The sequence below is a fragment of the Pholis gunnellus genome (assembly GCF_910591455.1).
Source record: "Pholis gunnellus genome assembly, chromosome: 15".
NCBI lineage: Eukaryota > Metazoa > Chordata > Actinopteri > Perciformes > Pholidae > Pholis > Pholis gunnellus.
The window spans coordinates 22,323,517-22,351,194 of NC_136542.1; the positions used below are offsets into that span (position 1 = coordinate 22,323,517).

The 27,678-nt window shown below is 41.9% G+C and overlaps 2 protein-coding genes across 4 annotated transcripts in view; one reads left to right on the plus strand and one right to left on the minus strand.

Moving 5' to 3' along the window:
* crybg1a (crystallin beta-gamma domain containing 1a) overlaps window positions 1-20,941 on the minus strand; it is a 43,135-nt gene extending 22,194 nt beyond the window's left edge. Inside the window, exons 1-2 of one of the 3 annotated variants that reach the window (XM_079175073.1) lie at window positions 20,590-20,941; window positions 4,023-4,164 (exon numbers count right to left, since the gene is read on the minus strand). In XM_079175073.1, coding sequence (XP_079031199.1) covers window positions 4,023-4,164; window positions 20,590-20,918 — 471 coding nt within the window. In that variant the 5' untranslated portion in view covers window positions 20,919-20,941. Of the gene's footprint in view, window positions 1-1,425; window positions 1,497-4,022; window positions 4,165-9,972; window positions 10,045-20,589 lie in introns of those variants that run through there. The other 2 variants (XM_079175074.1, XM_079175075.1) reach the window with 2 other exon arrangements.
* Window positions 20,942-26,206: 5,265 nt separating this feature from the next.
* ccr6b (chemokine (C-C motif) receptor 6b) lies at window positions 26,207-27,304 on the plus strand (the record flags this gene model as incomplete). The annotated part of the gene is made up of 1 exon (XM_079174744.1): window positions 26,207-27,304. One exon carries the CDS (start codon window positions 26,207-26,209, stop codon window positions 27,302-27,304), a length of 1,098 nt encoding a protein of 365 aa, XP_079030870.1.
* Window positions 27,305-27,678: the final 374 nt, after the last annotated feature.

Here is a 27,678-nt window from a genome sequence, read left to right on the forward strand (position 1 = left end):
GACTACTATTACACAAGTTTAATGGAAAGTCAATAAATGCCCCTTATTTGTGAAGTTATGTCAAATGAATGTAAACGTTTTTTAAAGTATTTAAAGGCCCATTTACAGAACGATCTGAAGGACAAGGATTCATCTCATATGTCTGGGGTCTTCTATATGTATAACATGTATGAATGTTTATTGATTAATGTTTATTGATTAATGTTTGTTGTGTATGTTTTTTATAAAATGCTGAAAACTCAAAAGAATAAACGACCCACGTCTTTGATATCTTTTGAATAACTTTGATCTAACAACATACAAAATTTGACAACAGGGACAAAATGAGGATGAGAGAGAACACTACGTTTTTAATCACACAGATTCAACGAGCTAAATATTAATTATCGAAATGTTCGAGACCATGTAGCAAAAACCATGTCGTAATTACTCATATCTTATTGTTTTTCCCGATATTAAAGACATTCTGGGGAAAAGAATATACCACCAGAAGTTTTGTGTAAGAAAAATGACATATATTTACTTCAATTTGTTTCCGCTTTGAAATTCATAATTAAATTGTGGTCACAGAAATCATGTGACGGCTGGAAATAAATGATATTATATAATTATAGGGAAAATTCAAACTATGGAGTAAATTACATTAAATTAAAGAAGGAATACAGTGCACAAGTGCATGGAAGAAGATGGAATTTAGTATATGTGTACACATTATACACGTATACAGTACATACACATACAGACAGTCTTTTATTGTGGATTTCTTTAATAAAAGATCATCTTTCAGTTGGGTTATATTGTCAAAAAGAGTGTATTTTCTTTTTTTCTTTTTTTTTCAAGATGAAAATAAAAAAGTAGTATAAAGAAATTACCACAACTTATCTTTAAATGGTTTACTTTAAGATTCTATTTTCTAATATCAATAAAAGAGCCGATTTAAATCTCCATAACAGCTCAAAACTAGACCCAGCTGAGCAGGTTAAATGCAGACACCCTGGTGCAAATACCACCGTAGTGGTAAAACAATCAGGCTGGAGCGGGACGGCTAATGACTGACTACACAGACGTAAAACTTCTTTGATGCTCAGCTCAAGGGTCACTGAAGTTATCACAGCAACTGTACACAAACAGTAAAAGAATGAAGTCCAACCGCACAGAATTAGGTCCAAAAAGAGCCCAATAACCAAGAAGAAATATACCATTATTTAATATTAAAGCGTGACACAGCAGCAGTGGCTTCCAAATGTTTACTCAGTTATAAACCACATCTTCATGCAGCCATGGGACTTCTTAACAGGAGAAGAAAGAAAAAACGCCGTTCCGACGTGAAACACACCGTTGAAACCTGGTTAACTGTAGTCACAGAATAAAGAGCACGTTAGGACAAGAAGCTTGAACCACACAAAAAAAACATCAGCTACATACCATTTTAACTTCCTGGAGCATAAACTGTTGAATTCCTTTGGTGTTCTCTGCTTATTAATGCTTCGATCCCAAAAATAACAAATGAAAGACGTCCATGTCTTTCCTAAGACATCGTGATTCCTAAGCTAGTTGTTCCCACGTCCTTAGCAGACTACATAGAAAATAAAAGAGTCTTCTTTCATAAGCACACCAGCAGCACTGTGTGCAATGACTTGTGTGTGTCTACGGTTTAATGTCCCAGCTCTGAACAAAGTGTCTGACTCGAGGGCATGGCCATTTGCATCACAGCTAACAGTGTCAACAAAAAAAGATATCGTAAAAGATGGCTCACATGGCAAACGAGTGAAAAGAATTCACAATCCAGTGATATTGAAAGGGTGTGGACAGGCCGGCTGGAGACAACCCCACCCTTCCTCATTCTAAAGCTGGGTAAATCAATAGGACGTCTGTTATCTACTGCGCCTCTATTTATGAAGAATTTGGTTTGTATAAGTTGAGACTCATTTAAATAAAAACTGTACAGTGCAACGTGTCGAAGGTGCTGTGTGACTACGTAAATACATGTGCAATCCATAAAGTATACAGAACAGCTCAGGGAGCACTCTCAGTTAGTTTTCCATGATAAAAACCTGTTTGGACGCACTCGTTGTCAAACATTCACATTATATCACTGAGCAAACAGCAGACATTAGACTGCTCATTAGACTGCTCATGTCTAAATACGTGTGGAATGAAACACAGAAACCAAACCGGACAGTGTTCGTTTGGGTTCAAAGCAAGATACATTACCTCCAGTTCATTTCCACTCATTCACAAATCCACCGCGTTGAAGCAGAGTAAATAAAAAAAAGGATAGATAAGTATCCTGTGTCCGGTGTATGTTAAAGTCTTGAATCTTGAACCTGTCGTCCCTCGAAGCAAAGCGGCTACTATATGCTCTCCACTGAGCATTCCCTCTTGTATTTACTCATAGCAATGACAAATGTCAGGTAGGTGGAGATCTAGTACCATATCTGTGTGCGTTATGGCCCACTTCCTTATCTGTCAGCCAAAGCTCTGCTTCATTCTCTGATCTCAGCAGCAGATAGTCATAATAAAAGGCACACACAGGGTGACTGGTGTTGATTGTAATTACAGCGGGGCACTGGATCTATCAGACTCTGTGCCAAACTGTCAACCATCACTTCTTTACGACTCTCTCTATTACTGAGAGCAGGTTTGACAGGTCTTTGACAGAGTCCATGGAGGTAGCCCAGGGACAATGAGCTCCCATAGGTTTATGTACATCTTATCTTAAAGGTGAAGCACGCTTTTACCATCCCTGTACATCTTATTTCGATCACCGATTAGATTACAGTCATTTAGCAGACGCTTTTATCCAAAGCGACTTACAATAAGTGTGTTCAACATCGGTATTCAAGAGAACTACTCGTCACCAGAAGTCATAAGTACATCTCCTTTCCCAAACAAGCATCTAAGAGCATAAACCAGAGCAAATGTACAGTGCAGAAACAAACGAATACAAGTGCAACAAACTAATACGAACACAATAAGTGCTGAGTGGAAGGCTCAGGGTAGCACTTCTTGAAGAGGTGAGTTTTCAACCTGCGCCGAAAGATGAGCAGCGACTCTGCTGTCCTGACGTCAGTGGGGAGTGGGACCGATGACACGCTCGTGCATCACTGAGCAGTTAGCAGCTGTTTGGAGAACAAACTGGAAAGAAAAAGCTAAGCATGGCCATATCTTTGAGTCAACCATTATGATAAGCATGGGACTTTGGAAAAGTCCAAATAAACTACAGAAGTGATATTATTATTGACTTAAAGCTACTATGAGGAACTTTTATTTTGCGCAGTCTGACAGTGGGCCTCGCTTAGTCCTGGTTCTGGTTCTCCCGTGCCTCCCTTCCCTACAACGTGGTGTGGGTGACCAGCGGAGCAGCGAGGAGAAGCTCAGGAAACTGAGACTGCTCCATAACCAGTTAATACCATTTGATAATTATTGCGGGTGCATTTATGTGAAACTAGCATTTTACTGTTGCAGTTGGTTGGAGACAATGTAAACCCTGTTTATTGTACAATGCATTAACTATAATAAGCTCATCAAATGTTGTGTGTATAGAATATGTATCAATAATTAGCAACTAAAGCTGTTGAATTAAGGTAGAGGATTAAAAAGAACAATTATTAGAATATTAAATTATAACAGCACAATAATCAGACAAATATACTCATGTACCAGCAACAACACTTATTTACTGAATACTTTTTGCCTTTGTTACTGTTCTTACTATTTCTTTGTTTCATTACTTTGCATTGTGAGCTGGTAGGCGTTGACCTCAGGAAGAATTGCTGGCTGTCAATATGACTCCGACTGGAGATTTGTTTTATTACAAGAAAAACATATTACTGTTTAGGTTAACAATAAAGTAAAAGGTAAGGACATTCATTTCATGCTTCAATCAAGAAATGATTTTAAAGTGTTCTACAGTTGCTATAGGAACTATTGTATGAAAAGTGCAAACAGTCTATCTGTACCGTCTTACGCTTTCACTCCCACACTGACAATAGATATGAAAATGTCTTCATAAGACCAACCTTGGAGTATTTGGAGGGAGAAGTCTGGCCGTGTGGCTGAGTCATGTCGAAGCTGAACATGGAGGCGGACTCCGAAAGAGGCTCCCAGTCCGATTCAGTCCGGAAACTGCACTCTGTGGAAACACTGATCTGGTCGTAGCTCCTGGTAGAGAGAGAGGCAGGAAACGGGGAGCGAGAGAGAGAGAGAGAGGGGGGGGGTTATGTCATTGGCCTTTGTTTTTCCTCTCAATGTACATGTGATTTTACAGTTTTATGTCTTCATCAAACTCCTTACCAAACTTGTGTGTGCCCATGAACACACCATTTTAAACGTAAGGTGCAGTATCGGTCTAGTCCAGAAAGGTTACACATAAAGGATCACGGGCCGTCCCTGCCTCCCCTAATTGTTGGGACGGACAACATGACACTTGACGGACAACATTCACTCCCCGGTGGCAAAGCGTGCACGCCAAGCAATTAGAGTGCCGTCGAGGATTCTAGAACACGTGTGAGGCATGAGGAGGTGCATCGGTTTGAGGAGCAGCGGCTGAAGCCCGTCAAGTTGCCCTCAAAGTCTTTACAGAATCACACCCAGTCTGGAACCGACAGAGTCCTCCGAGCAGCCATGACAGAGTGACAGGCGGCACGCCACCTCTCCGAAACAAAAGATGTGCAGAATTTGCAATTTAACCAACGCAGCACTGTGTCTGCCTGATGGGGCCGTGTCATGTGACACCATCATGGGTTCAGCTGCGCAAATGTGGCAGCCTCCAGGACAAAGTGTGATGTCATCAAATGTCCCAGAGTTCAACGTATACAAATGGCAGTATTCGCTTAGTAAACGAGGAAGTTGAGTCAAGACTTCAATCTACTTCAGAATAATGTTTGTCAAGACCTGACAGCATGCTGTGGCCTCCTGTGGCAGCAGTTCCCTTCAGCAGCACCTTGTCTCCAGCCACAGTCACCAGCACACGAGCCTTTGCAATGCAGTGGTTCTCCACAAGGGGGCAGAGCAAGACAGGACTTCCAGGAGAGCTGACAGAAAGACAACTCAGTTGGCATGCATTACTGTTTTGCAGCATTTGTGTTAAACATGTTAAACAAAGACTTTGAAGTGAGACTGTTGTACTCTGACCTACATGGAGATAAGCACACACTTTTCTAATAGCAGCGTGTTTGGTTGTTTTGTGAAGTCATGCTAACTAATGTGTGTGGACACATCCAGAGGGCTTGTGTCGTGTTTTTGTGTTTACATTCTTTGAAATGGACCACACCTTACCTGACGTGAACCTCAAGCTCACTAACAACGGGCTGATCATCTGACTGCGTACTTTGCTGCCCTCCTTCAAACCTCATTTACACGATCTAATAGAGGTGTATACGGTGAATCGCTGTCTTATTCATGAAGATGCTTTTGTCTATTCATGAGCTTCTTTAGCTCTACGTCCTTTTATTTACCAGCCGTGACAACTTGCGGCTGGTATTGTTTTGTGAGTCTGTGTATGTGTGTGTGTGTGTGTGTGTGTGTGTGTGTGTGTGTGTGTGTCATCATGGTGAAATGTGGTTCTGGAGACACCTAGCAGGAACTACCACAGAGGAGGTTTTCAGTACTATGCCAGGTGTTTATACGTTTGTCACAGTCATGCAACATGCACGAAACTCTACAGGTGTGTAGTTGAGATCAAAATGAAGATCGCATAGCAAGATGGTCTCCAGTTTCACACATGAAATTTGACCTCTGCAGTTAACTCATCCTGAGCCAGTATTAGCAGCGGGCTGCTGTAAAAAAAGCACCATGGTGGAACCTTTGCTGTTTGCTTAAGGACACTATAGAGAGTAGGAGCCGAGCATTGAACCGCCAACATTGTGGTTAAAGGGCAACCCGCTCTACCCCCTGAGCCACCGCCAACCACTGACATACATTCACTGAGACAAGCATACGTCAAATCAGGCCAGGTGGGTTAAGTGGGGTGGGGGCCCCTTTTTTACTTCTGCCACCTTTGCTCGGACCACACTCATCAAGGAACCTGGCCTTCATTTTGAGCAGGTGACAAAGAAAAGTAAAACTAAAGAAAAATCATCATCAGGAGAAATAAGACGAAACTTGATAAAAATGTCTTTGAAGCCCTTCAGTGTAAAACTTAGTAAGAATAATGACATTCAATGAATAACAAGTGTGTTGACAAAATATTAGAATTGAAGTTTTGACACATGCTTCATCCTGTCGATCTAGATTTCCTATTTTTCCTGAAATTACTCAACATCCTTCAAGGAACAACACGCACAGACTTGTGGATTTCAATCAAATATGGCCAAGTGGGAACTAAAAAGACTCCAGACTGCGATCATGCCAATACATGTACAATAAGAGAGGAACAGGCATCCACAACTCTTACTGCTGCTGCATCATGTGGTACAGTCCCAGAGCCGTGCATGTCAACGGATCTTTAGTCTGGTATGGGACTTCAGTCCAGTAGCCCTTGTCTTATCAGAATGTGTCATGCATTCACTTGGTGGTTTGCCAGATCACAGAAGAAAGACTCGGTGTGCTTGTCATCATAAAGTTGGTCAGTTCCAGCTTTGCAATACCCTTAAACAAGAATACTGTTTGCACAAAAATGTATGTGAGTATTTTTTGTAGTAAGACTAAGAAAAGTGCCTAAATGTACTTTGCTTCCACAGCTTTAAACTCAGTACACATAGGCCAACCAGCGAAAGAGCTGCTGTCCACTTGAGTTACACATTGGTTCAAAGGGTCTCCTTGCAGTATGAAAGAGAACCTGCCCATGCTTTTTAAGCACCAGAACTTTAAAAAGTCAAATAAATGTAAACAAAACCTACATAAAACACAAGCGCATCAAAGGGCGAGAGCTGGGCGTCACAGTCTGTGACCTCTGACCCCCAACACAACCTTTAGGCTGCACTTCAAAAGAATTACAAGCACATGTGGACAGGCTAGGCGCCCCCCTTTAAAAGAGTGAAAGCTCACTGTGAGAGGACACACAAGGCGTTCTATGCATTCTTACCTAAAAAAGAGCCTGAGGAATAACCCTGTCATAGAATCAGGTGGCTGAAGTCAAACCCGCCCCGACTTGTCTAAACCTTCTCTTTGTTGCAACACAGACATAAATTGTGCGCTCCCAACAGTAGAGCTTCTGAGATTCTATCGTGGATTGCTGGATGGAAACTCACGTCACTACTCAAGTTTTCTAGGGGCAGCAGTATATTTTATGGGGGAGATTTGATCTCATTATATTGGTGTATAGATGGAAAAGTAGAAGGTGTGACAAAGAAGGCTACGGGAAAGCTGAGTTGGCTGGTTGTTACACTTGTTACACCTGTCACCTTGTCTAATTCTATAATATCCTGGATATCTGTCCTATACTGACGGATCTGGTATCCTATACCATTATTATAATACATAACAATTCAATCAATGTATATCTATGTATGTATTTGTTACATTTTGTTTTAGTTAGGAAAGTAATGTCTAAGTCATCCCAGTCACCTCAACACTGAGGCCTGCAGCTTATTAACTAAACTCTGGTTTCAGATCGGTACTCCAGGCCCAGGTATCGGTATTCGGCACTGAAAAGTCGGATCGGTGCTTCTCTATCTAGGCCCGGTTGACAGGGAGCAGCGGACCCCGTCCCTCCCTGGACGGAGAGAGGGAACAGTGAGCACTAAGTCCACAGCCCTTGGAAGCAGCCAGGACCTGGCTGGCCAGTCCCCTTCACTTGGGGGCCTATCTAAGCCTGTTCAGGGGCACGACCACAGAGGAAATGCCCCTAGTGAGGGCCAGAGTCTGGGGGAGAGGTCCCACAAGGGGATCCTCCCACACCGAGCGTCCGTCTCTGTTAATAGGGTGGTAACTTCTCTTGCCTTTTTCATCGGGCTTCAGTGTAACATCATTTAACCTGAGAAACTTGATGATGATTCTGTCTCTGGAAAAGGTAAAAATCCCCCAACTACGTGATACGCGATGTTCCAACTGTATTAACCACAACCTAAGAGGACGTTACTCAGGCATGTGCATGCAAAAACCTCCATGAACTTCACTGCAGGTTTTAGGCCAACCCAGAGATTAACACTGATACTAGTGCCAAGAAAAGTTTATCCACATAAACTCAGGAACACACGGGCAAATAAAAGAAGCAGACTTCAGTGAGCTCAGTAAACATGCAGACCTGTACAGAGCTACTGGATAAACTAAAGGGCTGGAAAGGACTCTACTACTGACTCACCCTTTGTTGGGCACATGAGGAATATAATGAGTCACTAGAGGCTGTTGATGGAAGATATCTTGTTGTGCACAATACACAGATTGTGCAAATCTGAACTTCTGCCTGATGTAAGGGCTTGTTCCAGGCTCATGTTGCCCAATAGGAAACTTGGAGCTGGAGTACAATGCAGCTAAGAGTAAAAGCTCATGCTCTGCCATAGGTCAAATGTATCTCTTTTCATACTGAGACAACATAGCAATGTTGAGAAAAAAGACAGATGTTATGCCAAGCAACGATTGATGCATTCAAAAAGCAAATCAATAAATCAATAAGTGCTCATGATAAGATAGAAATAGGCTCACAATTAACTGAAAACAGCCACTGTTTGTGTGAGTGACTGTTCATTGGGGAGTGCCTGGAAGAACTGCTGCAGGGCCGAGCGTCTGCAGCCTACTGGTGGTTGCAGACCCGCCCAGCATCTGGCAGCCACTGCACTTCCACTTGGACCAATGACAGGTATGATGGTGTGCAATGGAAACCAGAGCCAGCATGTCTGTGTCTACTTTCAGGCCTTTCACTCAGCTGCAGAGGGCAGACACGATGCACGCTTTGAGATACTGCAACATGGTGTACTACGGAGCCGACTGCATGTGCGCTCCATCGTGCAGTGGAAGTAATGAAATGCACACAGCATATCATTGTTACAGTGGATGACAAGGTTACAATGGATAGCTCATATTGCTGACATGTTGACTTTGGAAGCAGAAACGCTTCTCTCTCTCATTGTTGACCACACTTTTACGATTTCTCTATATGTTCAGAGTGCAGAAGTTGCTACAAAGTGCAAGGTGATAACACCAGATTTATCCATGCCTTCAGGCTGAAACTAAAATGCAAAGTGAGCAGAAGAGTAGAGCTTTGATACACAGAAGTTCAAAACAAAGAGGCAGTCAAGATTTCGCCATGTCCTCCCAAAGCTGTGCTCAGTGTGCTGCAACGATGACGATGAACTCCAATAAGCTACAGGTTCCTTTCACAAGAAGAACTGTTTTACCATGGAAAAACTAGAGAAAATCAAAACCTGGGCCGTGCTACATAACCCACTCCCTTTTTACGGTCCCGGAGGTGTGTTTGTGTGACTGTCTGAAAGTGTGCTTGTGTGTACCGTGTGTTTTATATCTGCTTCTGTGTTTAAAACTCACCAGGTTCAAGTATGAATTTCATAACCGAAGCCAGGTCATGTTGACGTTTGTCAGCCTAAACCTGCCTGTTGGCTGCTCCCTCACCTTGAGTTTGATGGCTGTGTTTGAGGGCCTTCTACAGCACAAAAGAACACCAATGTGGTGTTAACACCCAGCCACCATCACATGTCAACATGTATCTAGCGTGCAAACACTGACTGACACAGAGCGGAATTAACATTTAAGCAAAACACAAAGAGAAAATATGCACACGTGTGCATTTAAGATTACTCAACTTCTGCATTCCATTCCAATTTCCTTGGAACTGCAGTTATAATCAAAGGTTCTAATGGAAACACTCCCTGCTGCAGGATAATAGAATAACAGTTGATATCGAGCATGCTTTGATCGACTAAACAAACAGAGTGGCCTACAAAGCCAATAGAACACAGGCCATGTATTAAAACACCAAACGGCTCAAGCTTCACAACACACACAAGTCCCGACTGAGGATCTGAACCCCAGCTTGTACTGAGCTTTTTATGAAAAGAAGAAGAACAAACTCACCACTCCATCCCCAATTTAAAGCGTCAACATTCTCATTTATATCTGAGCTCATAAGTCACCCTGGTTTGTCCAGCTATTACAACATGATCACCCCGCACACACAATAAATGTAGTTTTATAAACTTTGTTCAGGAACGGGACCACGCCCAGAACACGGCTCATTTCCCCCGCACAAGTATTTAAGCTCAACAAACCCGTTCACTTCCTCTTCGACTCTGTTCTCTCATCCCTCCCCCAACCCCGTTTTGTTTTCCTATTTTCTCTCTCTCTTGCAGGATTACAGGAATGACAGGGGACTCTGCACCGCCAGAGCTTCCGAAGAGATATCCCCCATCCTAACAGTCTCCGTTCCCCATGTTCTTGCCAGCCACCGGACACCAACGGTCCCCCATCGATCGCCTAACCTCCTCTCTACAAACCCTCCTTATTTCTTCTTCCTTACATCCCTCAATTTCTTCATCCCTACCCTACATCCCTCTACCTCAACCCCTACCCTACATCCCTTCATCTCTGCACCCCTACCCTACATCCCTTCATCCCTCTACCCTTCACCCCTTCCGCTTCCTAATCTAACAATCATTCCGCTATACAATAAACCTCTCGAAACTCATACTGTTATTGGCGTGGTCCTTGTTAGTGAAAATACTTTGTCCTCACAGTAGTAACACATATTTGATAAGCTGAGAGGCCGGCTCAGTCTCAGCTGTAGAAGTGCTGTTAGCTGTTGCTGGAGAGCGACTGCATCTTAAAGTCCGCTTACAGTTATTTAAATCCAGCTTTGTCATCGGACCTGTTTTTAAATGACGGCTCATCCGACTCATCCGGTTTGTCAAATAGCAGAACGTACACAATTGCGTTTACATGTACATACACAGGGAGCAATTAACTTCAGTTAATAGTTCATATAATAATGAATAACTTCAGGTAGATAATCAAATGCTGGATTGCATGCAGCTGTGTTCGTGTTATCCAGTTAAATGTTGCCTCACAACAGAACAGTTGGGCCATGATGACGGATACTATGTTTCTCCTTTTAGCTTTCTATTTGTTTGATTTCAAAGTGGCACCATTATAAATATGCTGAATTAGCAATCGTCAGTTCCTGTTTGCAATGTGCCCACGGATGTACAGACAACAGTGGATAACTTTGATACTGAAGAAATCTTTAAAAAGTGATGATTCTAAGTGAAGGCTGTGATTACATGTGATCAGAGATTTTCTTTTTTTATTTAACCTTTATTTAACCAGGAGAGTCCCATTGAGATTAAAAATCTCTTTTTCAAGGGAAACCTGGCCAAGACAGGCAGCAGCATCAGAGACACATAGTTACAGACAGAAAACACAAAACAAGACAAGTTAAAAGAAAGTAAAAAGTTAAGAGAGTAACGAAACCGAGTTAATTTAAAAAACATTTACATTTTTGGGAACCTGCCTCTATTGCTTTCAATTTTGATTTAAAAGCAGTAAATGGTATCAGTTCTTTAAGTTTTAAGTCATTTTGCAACATATTCCACGATGAGGGTGCGGAGTACACAAAAGCCCTTTTTCCCAATTCCGTGATGATATATCCTGTCCGTAACACCGGATCACAAAATGTGTTTCATGTTTTTGGGTTCAGAATGAGTGCGTGATGACTCAGAGAAACACGGTTTCTGACTCATATTGTGGAAACTGTATGCTATGAGCCGCTGCTGCTGCTGACCACGTATGTAAGTGTGCACACGCAGTTTGTCAACTGAAGCCTGCCGGTGTGCTTTAGCACGTCAAGCTATGTAAGGACAATGACCACCAGAGATGGAGGATGCAACTTAAACAAAGTGACTTTACAGATCTGTGTGATATTAGTGAGTAGTAGAATACATCAACAAGTGACCTGATATTTAGTGGCCAGATGTATACATGTATTTGGTGGAGAAACCTGTCACGTTACACCAGCACACAAGTCACTAGATGCTCCCAGCTACGTAATGTGTGGTTATGTACAACACGCCATGATATAACATTTGAAAGGCCGCTACAAACACAAGCATTTTTGATCAGTCCAGTGGCGGTCGGTGGTGTGTCTCTGCAGCCCCGAGGAAGCTCTGCACAAGCTTTTCTGCAGAAGTACAAAGCAGGCATTACAGGGAAAGAAGCGGCATGTGTCCTCGACATTAAACGCAACATTGTAGCTGCTAACTCTCCCTGAGAGGGGGACGGGACTGCCTGTGTTAGACATGCACTGCAGCTGGCTGCAAATGACAGAATTTACGAGAAGGCACAAAAACATGAACCTTCCCATACCTAACCCTTTGTAAGTTCTTTAGCTGTGTGAGAATCTACACGCTAAAAAGCCAGACACGCATACTAATGCACGCTAATGAGTGTGACATTCTTCCTTAAGGCCGAGGCTTCAAGAGTCAGCACAAACCCAGCCTCCTTCTCCTACAGCTGACAGATCTGTCAGTTCAGAGGAAGACGCCATTAGCACAGAGCATCTTATTGAACTGAACCTGGCAATCAGGGTGACAAGTCGACATTCCTCAGAAACAAAGGTGACAGCTTCCGCAAAGTCAACCGGTCAATAAGTGGTTGTTCAGGCGGTTTTACATCACGCAACAAATCATGTTGAAAATATGGACATCACAGGTGCATGATGACACACAACTGTTATTTTTCTGCTTTCTATCAACCGTTTCTGTAAAGAGAAGAACCACTTCTCAACCTACTGACAACACATTTCACAACCTGCTCCCAGGAGCGACATCCTTTACGTGTGAGCGAATTCCTCCTCGACCCCGCCTTTCTTCTCCCAGTCCTTCTGCTGTGTGCTATCAGGTCTAATCTGCACACAGCAGGGCAATATTCAACACTAGATGTGATTACCCTAAACGCATGTAAACATCTGGAAGTGTGGCGGGTTGGTTGAACGTGTGACAGAATGTCCCCGTTTGAAAAGCCATGTGGCAGTGTTGTTCAAGGAGCTGCTATCAACCATCAATCAGCGGTGCATCATTACTTCTCATCTGATCTGCTTCTAGATCGAAAGCTTTGCTGGCTAACGACATTCCTGAGGAAGGACAAGAAAGAGCAGAGAGCAGGTAGAGGGCTGAACTGGATCACGACCAAAGGATCTGTTGAGACGTGAAGAACGGCAGAAAACACTTATCTTAATCGCGTAACATCCAGTGTGTGTGTATATATATACTGCCTTTGTGTATCAAAGTAATGTCCTGACAACCACTCAACATACAACTTTTTTTTCCTATCGTTGAATTGGTGCTGGGCGGCATATCAATTCCTCTAGTGAACCAATCAAATTATCCCTATGAATTTGTCATGAATGGCCACACCAGTGCATAGCAGCGAATGGCACTAAGGTTAGGAGACGTTTTGGCTGTATTGAGAGGCGGCCCTATTAACTGCGTAGCCTTATCACACAAAAATGAGTAACCCACAACTAACAACAACAGGGTTACACATCAAATTGGTGACACAAAAACAATTTTCAACGGCATGCTGGGTAACGTTATAGCAGCTGACTTCGTTAGCTAAGGCACATTCAAGAAGAGAAAAGAGAGACGGAGGATGAAGAAAGAGAAACCGGGGATGCACCAGAAGTTGTTTCACTGGTGCTCAAGAGAGGAGCTGTGTCTGCTGTGTGGAAGTTGTTTTATTGATTTGTGACGTAGCCGCTGTTGTTTCCAGTGTTGCTGACACGAGCAACGTCCGTCCCCTCAGCACAAAACGTGTTGCAAGACAGAGAGGGAGATTCCGGTCGGACGATTAAATGATTAACACACTGGATTCGAGGTTACGTTACATCTTGAGAGAATACTTCAGCCAAACTGCTGTCCCAACAATATTATACCAACACCAAAGCAAGCAGGAAGCAGTCAGTTCATAGTGTTCATACAGCTATCTTTGAATATTTTATTTTTAAAAGAAAGCAATCTTAAAGTTGCTAGCATATCTATTTATTTGTTATAAAGTTTTCACAATACAAATTGTTTATATAGTGTATAGTTGTGTGGAGCCATATACATCTAAGCCTTCTGTATGATGACATCAAAATAGGTTTTCTTTAATACTTCTATTATTTATAAGGATGTTATTAGCATTATTATGACTATTATTCCATCCCTTTGGTTTTGATATTTTTGTTGTGATTGTTTAACTTGTTATGTATCGTGTCGAGTTCTGAACATCAACTACTTTTCTCTCCTGATCTTATTACAGTTGTATCGCCTGTAAAGGGCACTGCTGTTTTCTTTATGCAACAACACCAAGTTATATATTATGTTTTATATATATTATGTACCCCTGACAGTAGAATAAGCCACTACAAACCTATATAAAGCAAATAAGAAAATACTGTTCTATACAGTTTAATGTATTTGATATGAACATTATAGATGCATTAGCATTGTAACACACAAGAATCACATGAACTGTGTTTAGCACCTGCTAATTAAAAAAGAATAATAAAATATAAATAATATCATAAAACGGAAATAATGAAACTGTCAGAATCTTAAAGAAATACTGTGATACACAATTATGGCCATATCGACCAGCACTTATGAATATTATCATATCATCTACTTCCTAATAACTTTAAAAGAGTTCAATGGTTCTAAACAGTGGTTAGCAACCTGTCACAGAACACGAGACGAGCCCGGCCATCCTACTTTGATGTGCTGCCATCTGCTAATGGCAAAAATTCATTCTGCAGCTTCCATTGTAAGATAATGATCAACTCCATTACAGCGAGGGCTCATTCCTACCAATCAAAGTGCCAGTGCTGTCAGTGAGCGATGCTTGTTTGGTCTACATGAAACATGAACTGTCAGTGGAAGACTCAACCTGATTGTCCAACTATCGTTTTCTTCTCTTCCATCTTAGAGAACTTGAACCTGATTGTTGCACTGTAAAGTCCTGAAAGAAGTCAAGTCAGGGTGTTTTCTAGAAGCCAGAATCCATTTAGAAAACCTCTCATTTTTACTGCAGAAGGGTTCAGCCCTGGTTCTGGTTCTCCTGTGCCTCCCTTCCCTCCAGCAGCGAGGAGAAGCTCTGCTCCTGGAGGAGGAGGAGACGCTGCCGCCGATCTTGTCACTGATGGTCTTGTTTACCAATGCAGGTCATATTGATGCATCGGGATCAAATTGAGACCGTTTCATAGCCCGTTAAAAGTTCAACACACTAGCTTCGATGATGAATTTGAGTTGCGCTTGCGGCTGCATTCACTTATACAAATATTCCCTTTACCCCGGAGAAAAGCAGCAGCTGAGCCCTCAGCCACTGCTGTGGAAATCGTCCGCAAAAACATTCAACACATATTTGATCAAATGCTAGTTTACTTCTCAAGACAGCATGAGCCTCCACATCCCACCACTCCTGGTGACATAAGAAAGTTTTTCTCATAAGTATGTAGTGAATTGTTTCCATTCTTCCCTTTCACAATAAAAGCCCTTGACATATGCACTGGAACGTAAAATTGCTCAGAGCATTCTGCTAAGAGGCAACTCCACAGAATAGTTCACAGTACTGCTGGTACTTCTTTCTGTTACAAGCATCAGTGTGGCGTGAGGGAGGAGAGATGTGATCTAAAAGAAGAGTTTAAAACTGTATGAACACACTATGGTAGAATAATTCACTCATGTTATAAATATGGTTATATGAATTGGTTTTAGAATTAAAAAAGTGAAGCTCCTTGTTGTGTTATCTATTATTCCCTACGTTTTCCTGATGTTTGAGGTTTTTGTCATGGTATCATTCAGTATCGGAATAGACACTGAGATACTTTATAGAAATATAAACAATGTATAGAAATAGAAATGACAGTGGTGTAATGTAGTAGTTGAGCCACCTGTTCTCTGTATACATCCTTAAATGAGTAACCACGTTGTACTTTTTTGTTTCTCATTTGTTTTATTCAAGTATGATTTCGTTGGTTTTGAAACAGAAGGGAAAAAAATACACTCTTTCCAAATAATAAAAAATAATCGGCTGACGCAATCGTCTGACAACTATGTGGTGGCACTGCTGTGACAACTATAACTATTGGCACTGGCAGCTTGTGGCACCGACTGACACCTACATATAAGCAGAGGACGAGTGGAGATATCTTCAGACTTGTATTTACAAATTCTAACATTTAGGCATAACCACTACTCAGTGTCAGTTGGCACTCTGCAGATGCTTAGATGCCATGAAAAAGTGAAAAACAAACTTTGTTATTCATTATTGCAGTTGATTATCTATGACTATTAAAGTAGGCCTAATTATATATTAGTAAATACTGTATTTTTGTTCCATTTTGTTTCAAAACGACCTGAATCATAACGTTGTTAGCGGAAGTATTTCAATAAAGTCAATTTTAAGCCGGCTACATGGATTGACTTATTCGGACCGTTGCTGAGTTACATTTCCCATCCGATTTCAATGGCTCCTGTTTATATTCAAAGGTCTAAGATCTACGTCTCCAGTTAATTAGAATCTAGATAGTTGTGCGGTTATAATCGCTGCTACACTCAAGAGAAGTGTGTGTGTGTTCAGGTTTACCTGGTGGAAAAATAATTCCTGTGTTGTGCTTAGACTAACAGTCTCCTAGAAGAAAGGTAACATAGTGGTGGTACAACAGTATAACATGACATGGTAAAAATAAATTAAATTAAATAAAAAAAGCTGGTACATTATAATGTGGTATATTATGGTATATAAGTGTAATACATTATGAAGTTAAATGTAGTATTAGCAAAACAATATTCAGTATAGTGCAGCAGTATTGCATATTGTGATTATTAAGTCCACAAATAGGTCTACATTATCTGTCTGTCTGTCTTTGTCAATACTTAAGTATTTTTGTCAATACTTAAGTATTGACAAAAGAAAACAACGCAGCTCCTCTGTGACTCAACTAAAAGCCATACTGTGATCATAAAAGTGATTTACGGCAGCTGACATTTCGGAACAATGGGTGAGAACAATGGGTGTTCTCAGGAAATGTGGCTCCACCCGCTCGGCAGCTTCTTGACTGGTGCCAAACGAGTGGCGCTCGCTTGCCGCTGTCCTGACACCTGACTGACACTTGCCACAGACTTGCCACTGTGGTGCCAGTGTGGTGCCAGTGTGGTGACAGTGTGGTGCCAGTGTGGTGCCAGTGTGGTGCCAGTGTGGTGACAGTGTGGTGACAGTGTGGTGCCAGTGTGGTGACACTGTGGTGCCAGTGTGGTGACACTGTGGTGCCAGTGTGGTGCCAGTGTGGTGCCACTGTGGTGCCAGTGTGGTGCCAGTGTGGTGACAGTGTGGTGCCACTGTGGTGCCAGTGTGGTGCCAGTGTGGTGACAGTGTGGTGCCAGTGTGGTGCCAGTGTGGTGCCAGTGTGGTGACAGTGTGGTGACAGTGTGGTGCCAGTGTGGTGACACTGTGGTGCCACTGTGGTGACAGTGTGGTGCCAGTGTGGTGACAGTGTGGTGACACTGTGGTGCCACTGTGGTGCCAGTGTGGTGCCAGTGTGGTGACACTGTGGTGCCACTGTGGTGACAGTGTGGTGCCAGTGTGGTGACAGTGTGGTGCCAGTGTGGTGCCAGTGTGGTGACAGTGTGGTGCCAGTGTGGTGACACTGTGGTGCCACTGTGGTGACAGTGTGGTGACAGTGTGGTGCCAGTGTGGTGACAGTGTGGTGACAGTGTGGTGACAGTGTGGTGACAGTGTGGTGCCAGTGTGGTGACAGTGTGGTGACAGTGTGGTGACAGTGTGGTGACAGTGTGGTGACAGTGGCACAAGGAGGATCTAGGCCTTGCTGCTTTTCATGTCGACACACACGACACAGACAAATGATTTTGACTGATTTTCATTCATCCATCAACATTTTACATCATTGTTAGAAAAATTCAGTCAATGACAGGAAAATATTCGGTTAACCGCTGATCTATTGTACAAACCTGAGTCATGATCATCCATATTAATAATTCATGTTTGAAACAACGAAAAAGCCAATTATGAGTTATTATTATTATAATAATTATTTACTTGTTAATTCCTGTATTGCTCTGGGACCACAAGTGCAAAAATGTTTCAGACTCCACCCCCTCACATTGGGGATGGTCTAGTAATAGTACCGGCAGGAATCTGCAGAATCTGCTGAAGGGTGTGACAGCTTATCTATTCTGTTCGATTCGATTATTTTTGGAGAACTGCATGAGGTTTCGCCTACTGTTCAAATACTAAATGGATAGCTTTTCTGCAGAACATGCAGACTTTTTAAATATTGTTACAGTAACATGAAGACAACAATCAGTCCACAGAAACAAGGTCTGATCTTTTTCTAATACCCCGGTATTATTGGTGGGGTTGAACAGGCTGTACTTTCCCTGTTCCCTCAGTACATTGACTATTTCAAGTGCCATAAGGGTCAGATTCCAGCCAGTCACATGGCATGGAAATTCTACAGAGCTGTGATGTAATTCAACCCTGTCGTACTGACAAGACAGATGAAACATGCCTCAAATTAAAGTGATGTCATTCTCTTGCAAAACAAGCTGAGCTGTAGAGGGTATCTGTTTCGGTATAGAGCAGCAAATAGGGCACACGCCTGAATGGGTCCAGGTGTGTGTGTTTGCTCAATCCTGTACAAACTGACTCAGCAGGCCATGAAAACTCAGTGACAGAGGACCGATCGGGAGGTTTGCTGTCTTGAAGACATGATCTTCAAATGTAAGAGGCGGTCAGTTTCTTCAAATGCATGGTTTAAATGTTTGTCTGTTGCAACAGATCACAAGACTCGCGGTCTGGATCGTATCATGGTTTTGAGTCACAGATTGGATCGCAGGGATATAAAAAAGGGAGCAAATATAACTTTTAGAGATGTCTGATCTCATATTTTGCCACCCATACTGATTGCTAATCGTCGATGAGTTGTCGGCCACTGCAGATAGATCTTGTTGTTGTTTGGTTCCAGACTTCCAGGCTCCAGATTCTTTCTTTTTTTTCACCACCGTCAGTGTAAGCCGTCAAAAGTTGTAAATGTTATTCTTGTACTTTGTTATAGTCATCTATAGTGGTTATTAGCATAAAAACCCACAATTACAATTTGAAGAAAGTAAAAGATAGTAATTTTATTTACAAAAACAATTCTTGACATTAGTAGTTTTATTGATGTATTATAAGCTGCCTGGCTGGTGTTAGGACATTAAACAGCTCATAATTCTCTCTATAATAACTTTTTTATATTGTTGTAAAAACATCTCTTCTAATAACTGGATTTATTCAAGTGTATCTCCCAAAACTACATTTTACAAGATTACATTGAACACAGTTGATAACCGTAATCGTTGGATTTAAATGTTTCTGCCACATTTATTCATTTCTGCTGAACTGTCATAGCCCAAGCAGTCTTAGCCACCACAGCAAGTGGTCAAATAGAAATATATGTATAAACATATGTCATCTTTAAAGAGACATCAAAGTCTCAATGTGGTGGAAGTGTGCTTGCCTGCAGATGTTCAGTAAGAAAAGACCAGTTAACCACAGCAGGTCTGAAACCAATGTCTGTGACTGATGAGATAATCAGTGAAGACATTGATGCACAAAGAGATGTCATTTAACATCAAGCTGAGTGGGGAGGACATCATCATTAGCATATAATTAATTATGCACCAGACATCATATGAGTCATGCTATTAGGTTTGTTTCCGGTGTGTCACACGTGTCGTCCCCACTCGGACCCTCTGCACCTTTACTCGGGTCCACACCAGCTCAACTTGATGGAGCCACATGTAGTTGGGCTGAACAGGGAAATGCATAATACCTGCAGGGCAGGTCTGCCCTCCTCCTATCACAACAGCATGTGTCAGTGTGCGTTAACCCGACTGCATGTGACAAAAACACCTGAGTCAGAGGCAACAGCTCTCAACTGGTCAACACACTGGTTCAGTGCAGAGCAAACAAATAGAAGAAGAAGAGGTGGACATATCTGGGCTAAATCAAGCACTGGAAGTGTCTCTGTCATTACTGTGACCCTGAGGTTAACCAGTGTATTTCTGAAGCTTGAATGTATCCAGAGAAGAGTGACTCAGCGTGGATATTCACGGTCACACGGTTCCCCGCGCTCCCAGCAAGGAGCTGCCGCGGTCTTGCACCGTTGGCCAATGAGCAAGGACTGGAAAGATGGGGGGTCAAGTGCCTTGCCCAAGGGCACCAACACAGAACGGGGTCAGTCTGAATTATCGCGTTCACTTTGCACAACTTGCCCCAGAATGAAGACCTCATGTGCACAATGAAACATTTCAACTTGGTGAAGAGAAGCTCCTCACGGTCTCGGTTAGTAAACCTGACTAAGCAGTTCAGCCATGAAATGTGCGCCGCTGTGTGCCAGCGGGGCCAACCGTCGCTCTGTGACATGTTTCTACAGATGTTTTACAGTAAAGAGTAGTGAAACCATTATCTTATTTAAATGGGCTTTGTCTTTGGTGGTTGGTTTATTTAAAACGATGACATTGTAACAGTTAGAGTAGGCTACATGAGCTTATAAATTGCCACGGTCATCGCATATTTACGTATGATATCAACATGTATTTTTTAGCACAAACGGCAATCAATATGAGAGGGAAACAATGAATGAAGTTATAAACTTACAGGCGTCTGTTGAAGCTGTCCAGTTCATCAGGGAAGAACACATCTCCTCCTCCAACAACTTCTCCTTCTTTGCGCTTAGATTTCTTCCGTTTCAGCTTAAAGGACAACAGCCGCTTTCCCTTCTTCTCTTTTTGGGAAACGGGTAACACATCACCGTCCAATGTGGCGTCGTGTCCCGGGCTGAGGGGACCGGGGCTGGCCGGTAGAGTCCCCGACCTGACCCGGGGGCTGGTCGCTGCCTCATCCTGGAAGGAGTCCGACCGTTTCGGCTCCTTGCTTTCTTTGAATTTGAAGAGGCGCTTTACTTTCAGGGTGCTGGACTTACTCATGGCGTCCGAAAACCCGGGGTGCTTGTTCAGAAAATGCGAGCAGGAAAATAAAAGCAGGAGAAGAGCGCTCCTACTTTTCAGCAGCAGGAGGAGGGATTCACCGGCGCAACCTGCAGAGCGAGTTCCCGCGAAGGGTTTGACTTGCTCACACCGGTCGCGCGCGCCACCAGGTAAGAGAAAAGTTCAGCAGAAGAAAAGAAATGTTACGCTTCCGACTACTACCTTCAGAATGTAATGTTTGTGTGTAGCGAATGTTCGAATTATCCAAATGCATGCTGATTTAACATTAGTCTTTATATTTCTGTATATCTATACATACAAATATATATATATACAAATATATATATATATAAATATATATACACAAATATATGTATATATCAGGCTAAAGGATATATGGGGCGGCTAAAGGAGGGTAACAACTTCCTCCTGCAGAATAAACAAAAATGCAAGTTAAGTTTAAATAAAAGGGAAATGGAAATAATTCAAAAATACAAATAGCCTAAAGACCAAATAAAATATCATAAAATGGTTGGAGTATGGGATATCATTAGTTACCTCTACCACATAAACTATTTATTCTTCCCTCTTTATTTTGTCTTTATTCTGTCTCCTTTAAAAAACACCTTCTTTATACTGGCCTACACACTCACAGGATAACCTCACAACAGACTGCCCTGCACCTTCGCTAATGCACATAAGATCTAATATTTGTTTGTTACTGGCCGCCACAGTGGTGCAGGTAATGTTTTCACCCTGTGTGTGTGTCTGTGTGTCATCATGACAAAATGTGGTTCTGGGACACCTACTGTAGCAGGAACTACCACAGAGGGGGTTTCCAGTACTATGTCAGGTGTTTTCATGTCTGTCTGTCGTTGCAGTGTTTTGCAAAAGGTCCAAGCAGGACGAATAGTTAGAGACAGGCATGGCTGGATCAACCCACTAGAGGCCACGAATGGGTCAATACTGACACTGCTAGCCAGTATCTGCTGTACCCTCCCTGGCCACTCACAAGCACACTGACATGTCATGCAAACAGGCTCCTTAAACATGGTTTAGGAATACTTGTTGGAATTACCAGTTTGACTTTTTTTTGGTCCACTGATGGTCCAGGACCCTGGAGCATCTGCTCCCCCTGTCCTGCTGTGGGCGATGGGAAAAGATTTAAACCGAGCTTAATAAAAATGTAACCCATCTGGTTGAGTTCGCTGTTTAAGAATGTCTTTTACAGCCCAATAAGTTAAGCAAGGGGCAAAAGTTCATGGTGACGGACCTGATTTTTGCCATCCGTGCATCAGAAGTATACACTTCATTACAGTATCCAGCTGAATATTGATATGAGTTGTGTTATTATCCATAACAGTCTCATGGCAGTTGGTGAACTCTATTGGTTTCAAGTACATGGACACGAATTGTATTGTATTTTTCGTGTTGCTCGAAACAACTTTTTTTTCGGAAAGACATTATGTTTTGAACAAAACCCCTGAATTAGGTTTAGGAAAAACATCATGTCGGGCTTAAAATAGGTAGTAGAGTTTCTGTGTCCACTTTCCATTGGTATTGTTTTGGTGCTGAGTGACATGAATATAAATGGACAATTTGTGTACACGAAACCAATAGATTGCCCCTTGTGACTATTTTATGACCTTCCACGGTACTGGGCTGTATCTCACACACAACATCATCATCACCATCATTTTAAGGAGTTAACACCAAAAAGCTTTTATTTTGAAAGCAAACATTTCACCAGCAGCTTCTTGCATGATACAGCAGGCTCTTGAATTTCTCTACCTGTCCAATTCAGTCTCACCTTGATACAAACCTCTATTTGGGCTTCAATTATGTTCTCTATACTCTCTGTAATGATAATGCTTTATATTTCTGTATGGGTGGATGTATGTGTTTGGCTCTGAATTTAAGGGAGCGGTATAAGTTCCCCAACATGGAATTTCAAGATGTCAGTAATGTTTTATGGTAATTTAAGTAGTTTTATCTCAATTTAAACATAAAGTTCTATAAGCTTTTAAATGCGTATAACTTTAAGAGAGCACTTTTTAAGACCCAGAAGATGATTGGTTCCAGAAATAAAAGTCCAGTTAAGATGGTTGGACCCTCCATGACTTGACAATAACACATCATCTAGCAGTTTGTCCACATAAACCTTAAATGTTAAAAAGTCAAAGGTAGTTATGATGTGCTTTATCCGACATGTGCGTCAGCCTCAAAGTTCACTAATTATCGACAATCTACTGACGTGACAACAGCTCTGTCTGCTGGTCATGTTGAGGAAAAGCAACTGCAGTGTGTATTATTAGTGTAGTGCACATTTACTTCTTTTCAGACAACCATCCTGGCACAGAACAAGTAAATGCTCCAAAAAGATCAGAACCGACAGGTCTGTTAAGGATTCATAAAGGCTAAATCAGGGTTTACGATGATATAATAGACACGTAAAGCTTACAAATTACAAAAACAAGCAGAAAACCCCCAAAGAAAAGTTCAAAACAGTATGCAAAGGCAAAAATAAGATGGAAACTGGAAACAAAACCGTTTTGGATAAAGAATTCAAACCACCTGAGATTAGAGGGCATGAGAGAAGAAAGAGAGCTGGTTAGTGCGTGTGGGAGGTCTGTGTGTGTTCAACAACAGAAAGCGGGAGTGATTGAGGGCAGCAACCTTTCATTCTGTGCTTATTCGGCATCTCATTGAGGATATGAAAGAAATTGTCTGTATCTTTAAAGAGAGACCTGCTCTCACCAATTTCACAAAAACAAATAATTTCCTTATAAAGCGTCAACTTCGAGTGGGTGGTCGTCGAGACTGTGAGCAACTGGGGTGAATCCAGCAATGTTGCAGTAAATCAAAGCGTTGCCTGGAAAGCAACAGAAACCTCCAAATGTGCATCTGAGGGGGAGTGTCCCTGCAGGTGAGTGTGACATCAAAAGAAGAGGAAGATCAGTGATGCACTGTACTCACAGAGAGCCTGTGAGAATGTGTGGCTTCTTCTTCTTCTTCTTTTGATATTTGAAGCGTGACATAAAGCCCCAACACTGAACTCTGTCTTCACAATCAGCTTTGACACCTGGGAGGAAGAGTTTTCACTCTCTTTTGACTTGACGACATCGGACGCAGAAGATAAAGAATCGTTGGTCTGCAAGGTATGTAAGTTCTGAATAGAGGATATGAGCACAAATACGAGCTTAACGCTCCAAAATATGTGCAGGATTCTTTTTTTTCAGTTTGGTGACTGCAAAAATGTATTTTATTGTGTCTATATCATTATTAATTTAGCAGCATCTAGAAGTGGAACTGTAATTGAATGATTAGGCCTTGACGCAGTGAACGTGATACATTTTAAAACTGTACTGATCAATGATCAATCAATCAAACTTTATTTCAGACTCAGGGTCCATATAAGACAAATACATAACATGATATACAAGAGCAATAAAAGTACATAGGCCAGCTGTACCAATGTCTCCACAGACTGGGACTGGTACGTGTGCTACTAACCTTATGTTGGTTAATTCCAAGATGATGTCATTTTCAGAGTCATTAAGCCGACAAATAAATGTATACATAAGATTTCTTCAAACAGTTTGAAAAGTATTGACGAACATTTCACCGGCACTACTCCATCTCGGTCTCTTTAGTGCTACAGTAAATAAAGATTGACTTAGATCCCTTTTAAACCTGAAGGTGATGACTTTTTAAGTGCATAGTGTTTCACAGGCGGAACACTTTTACAGAACTGTCAGTCAGTTCTGTAAAATATGGAAACAATATTTACAGAGAATGGAGTTCTCAAAACAAGTCTCTAAACAAAAGGCTCACACTTCTCTCGTTCTGTCTTCTTCCCAGACAAATATGAGCAAAACCTAGAATAACTTCCTCATCGACCACAAGCAGAACTACAGTTACATATCGTCTTACTCTAGTGATTTGTGAGAAGTGAAAGTGCTGAGACGAGAGAAAACATCACATTGTCATATCTGCTCCATACATCGGGTTTTCTGAAGAAGTGAGTTGAAGCACGCGACAGGTTTCTCGTATGCTACTGTTTGCTTAAAGGAGAGATCCTGTTGATGTGCTCGTGTACTGTCTCACTGATAGTCATCAGATAAAACAGAAGTCTACTGTTCGTGTGTGAAGCAGAGGAACTCTTTGATCATCACTTTTTGATTTGCTGGTGTTTACCAAGCTCGTTACATGTTAGTGACCTTCCTACACACACACTGATAAAGATCTAATCAGCCTCTGAGATCAGACAGCACAAAGTGCAGCCACCCGCTGCGTGCATTCACTTAATGTCTAATTGGGTCACTGACAGCCGGAGGAAGAGCTGAACTAGAACACAGGCTTTTATCCTGTAAACAGACATAAAAGCTGTGAATGTGATGTGAGTGTTACGCGGTCATCGCAGGGTGCACGCTGTGCTCTAAACCTGAAAAAGGATGCGATAGGTTATATGGTGGTACCACTTTATATCTTTATTTTATAATGAACAAGTATTGTCATCTGTTTGAGAATAAATATCAGTGTACAGTTACAATTAATAAAACATTTTACTATGGTAGAGGGTGTATTCAGATATGTACTTAAGTAAAAGTAGAAATACCACAGTTTAAAAATGCTTCATTACAAGTCAAAGTCCTGTATTCAAAATGTCACTGGCAAGTAACGAAGCACATTTGCAAGTGTAAGTACTGTGCTTCAGTCCAATTTTGTGGTACATTCTACTTCTACTCCACTTTTACAATTATAGCTTTGGTTACTAGTTTCTTTTGCATATTAACAGAAAATATACTCAACTAATAAATCCTTGTGTAAAACCATATATTTGGCTTCCCAGCAGTATATGAAGTATAGCTACAATTAGCCCCAGTTTTACCAGCTGCAATATTAAAATGATGTACACATTAATGCATCAATAGTTATAATCTAATAATATCATATTGGTGAAATAAGGGACATTTTGCACAATTCATTCTTTTCCAGTTAGTATATTTTGATACTAATATGTATTTTTACTGAAGTAACATTTTAAATGCAGACTTTTATTTGTAACATAGTATTTCTACTGGTTGAGTACAATATTTGAAAGTATAAAGTAGTATGAAATGAAAGTAGCCCTGTATTTAAGTACACTGCTTATGGAAATATACTTAGTAGAAGTCCACCACTTCCCAAAGTAAGCCTTATTAAAACGTGACAACAGATTTTGTTGTATTCCCTAATTATTGTCTGTTTGGTGGAAATGCTCATCTTTTCTCCTCCAGATCCAAAACATGTCGACGGTGACTCCATACTATGATGACAGTACGAGATTTGAGCCAGATTACCCATTGGATGAAGAGCCCTGCAACCTCGACCCCAACCCCGTGGAAGTCATCAGCCAAACATACATCCACTCCATCATCTGTGCCTTCGGCCTGATTGGCAACGTTCTGGTGATCGTCACCTACATATTCTACAAGAGAACCAAGACCATGACCGACGTCTATCTCTACAATGTAGCCGTGGCGGACCTGATCTTCGTGGTCGCCCTGCCATTTATCATCTACAACGAGCAGCACAGTTGGTTAATGGGCTCTGTGGTTTGCAAGATGCTGAGGTCAGCCTACAGCATCAACCTCTACAGTGGCATGCTCCTGTTGGCGTGCATTAGTGGTGACCGCTACGTTGCTATAGTCCAGGCCAGAAGATCCTTCGGTGCACGCTCACGCACTCTGCTCTACAGCCGCCTTATCTGCTCAGCTATTTGGGTGTTCGCAGTGGCTTTAACTCTGCCCACACTCCTCTACACCGAGCGCTTTGAAGAGCAGAATCTGGGGGCTCAAACCGCCAATGTCATGTGTCAGCTGTCTTTCAGCAAGACAGAAACTGCAAAGCTAATGAAGGTGGTGGTTCCCAGCCTTCAAATGGCCATTGGCTTCCTGCTGCCTCTGCTGGTGATGGTGTTCTGCTACTCCAGCATCGTGTGCACCTTGCTGAGAGCCAAGAGCAGCCAGAGGCACAAGGCCGTCCGCGTGATTATGGCAGTTGTCGTGGTTTTCATCGTGTGCCACCTCCCCTACAATGTCACTCTGCTGAACCACACTCTGTCTCTTTTCAAGGAGAGGAGTTGTGACGCAGAAAAGATCAAAATCCAAGTGCTGGCCGTCTCCAGGAGCATAGCCTACTTCCACTGCTGTCTCAATCCCGTCCTCTATGCCTTTATCGGGGTGAAGTTCAGGAGCCACTTCCAGCAAATAATGTTGGACTTGTGGTGCTTTAGCAAAAAGTACATCTACACCGCTCGCTCGTCACGCGCGACGTCCGATATTTGCATCTCAGGCCGCATGTCTTCAGATGGCTCCAACAACATGATGTCATTCAGTGCATGACACTGAAGTGGTACAAGCCGTCAGCAATGCTCATTAGCAGTGCCAATGATCGAGCAGCCTCTCATCGTTCCCAACAAGCTGTTACTTTGCTTTAGCTGTACATAAGTAGAGGTGAATGCATCTGTGCAAAATGTGCTTGAATAAAACATGTAGGGTATTTGAAATCTACTGAATTCTCAGCAAACATTAGCAAGTTACCTTCAATATAACATACAATAATATTGTTGAGGTCTTTTTCTCCAAACTGTTTTAAAAGGCACTAATAAGCATGTCACTTTCAATATGAATGTAATTTATATGATCTAAAATGGAACATCAACACACATGATAAAGTAAAGTATAGCAAATTTGATGGTTAAATACTTAAATAGATA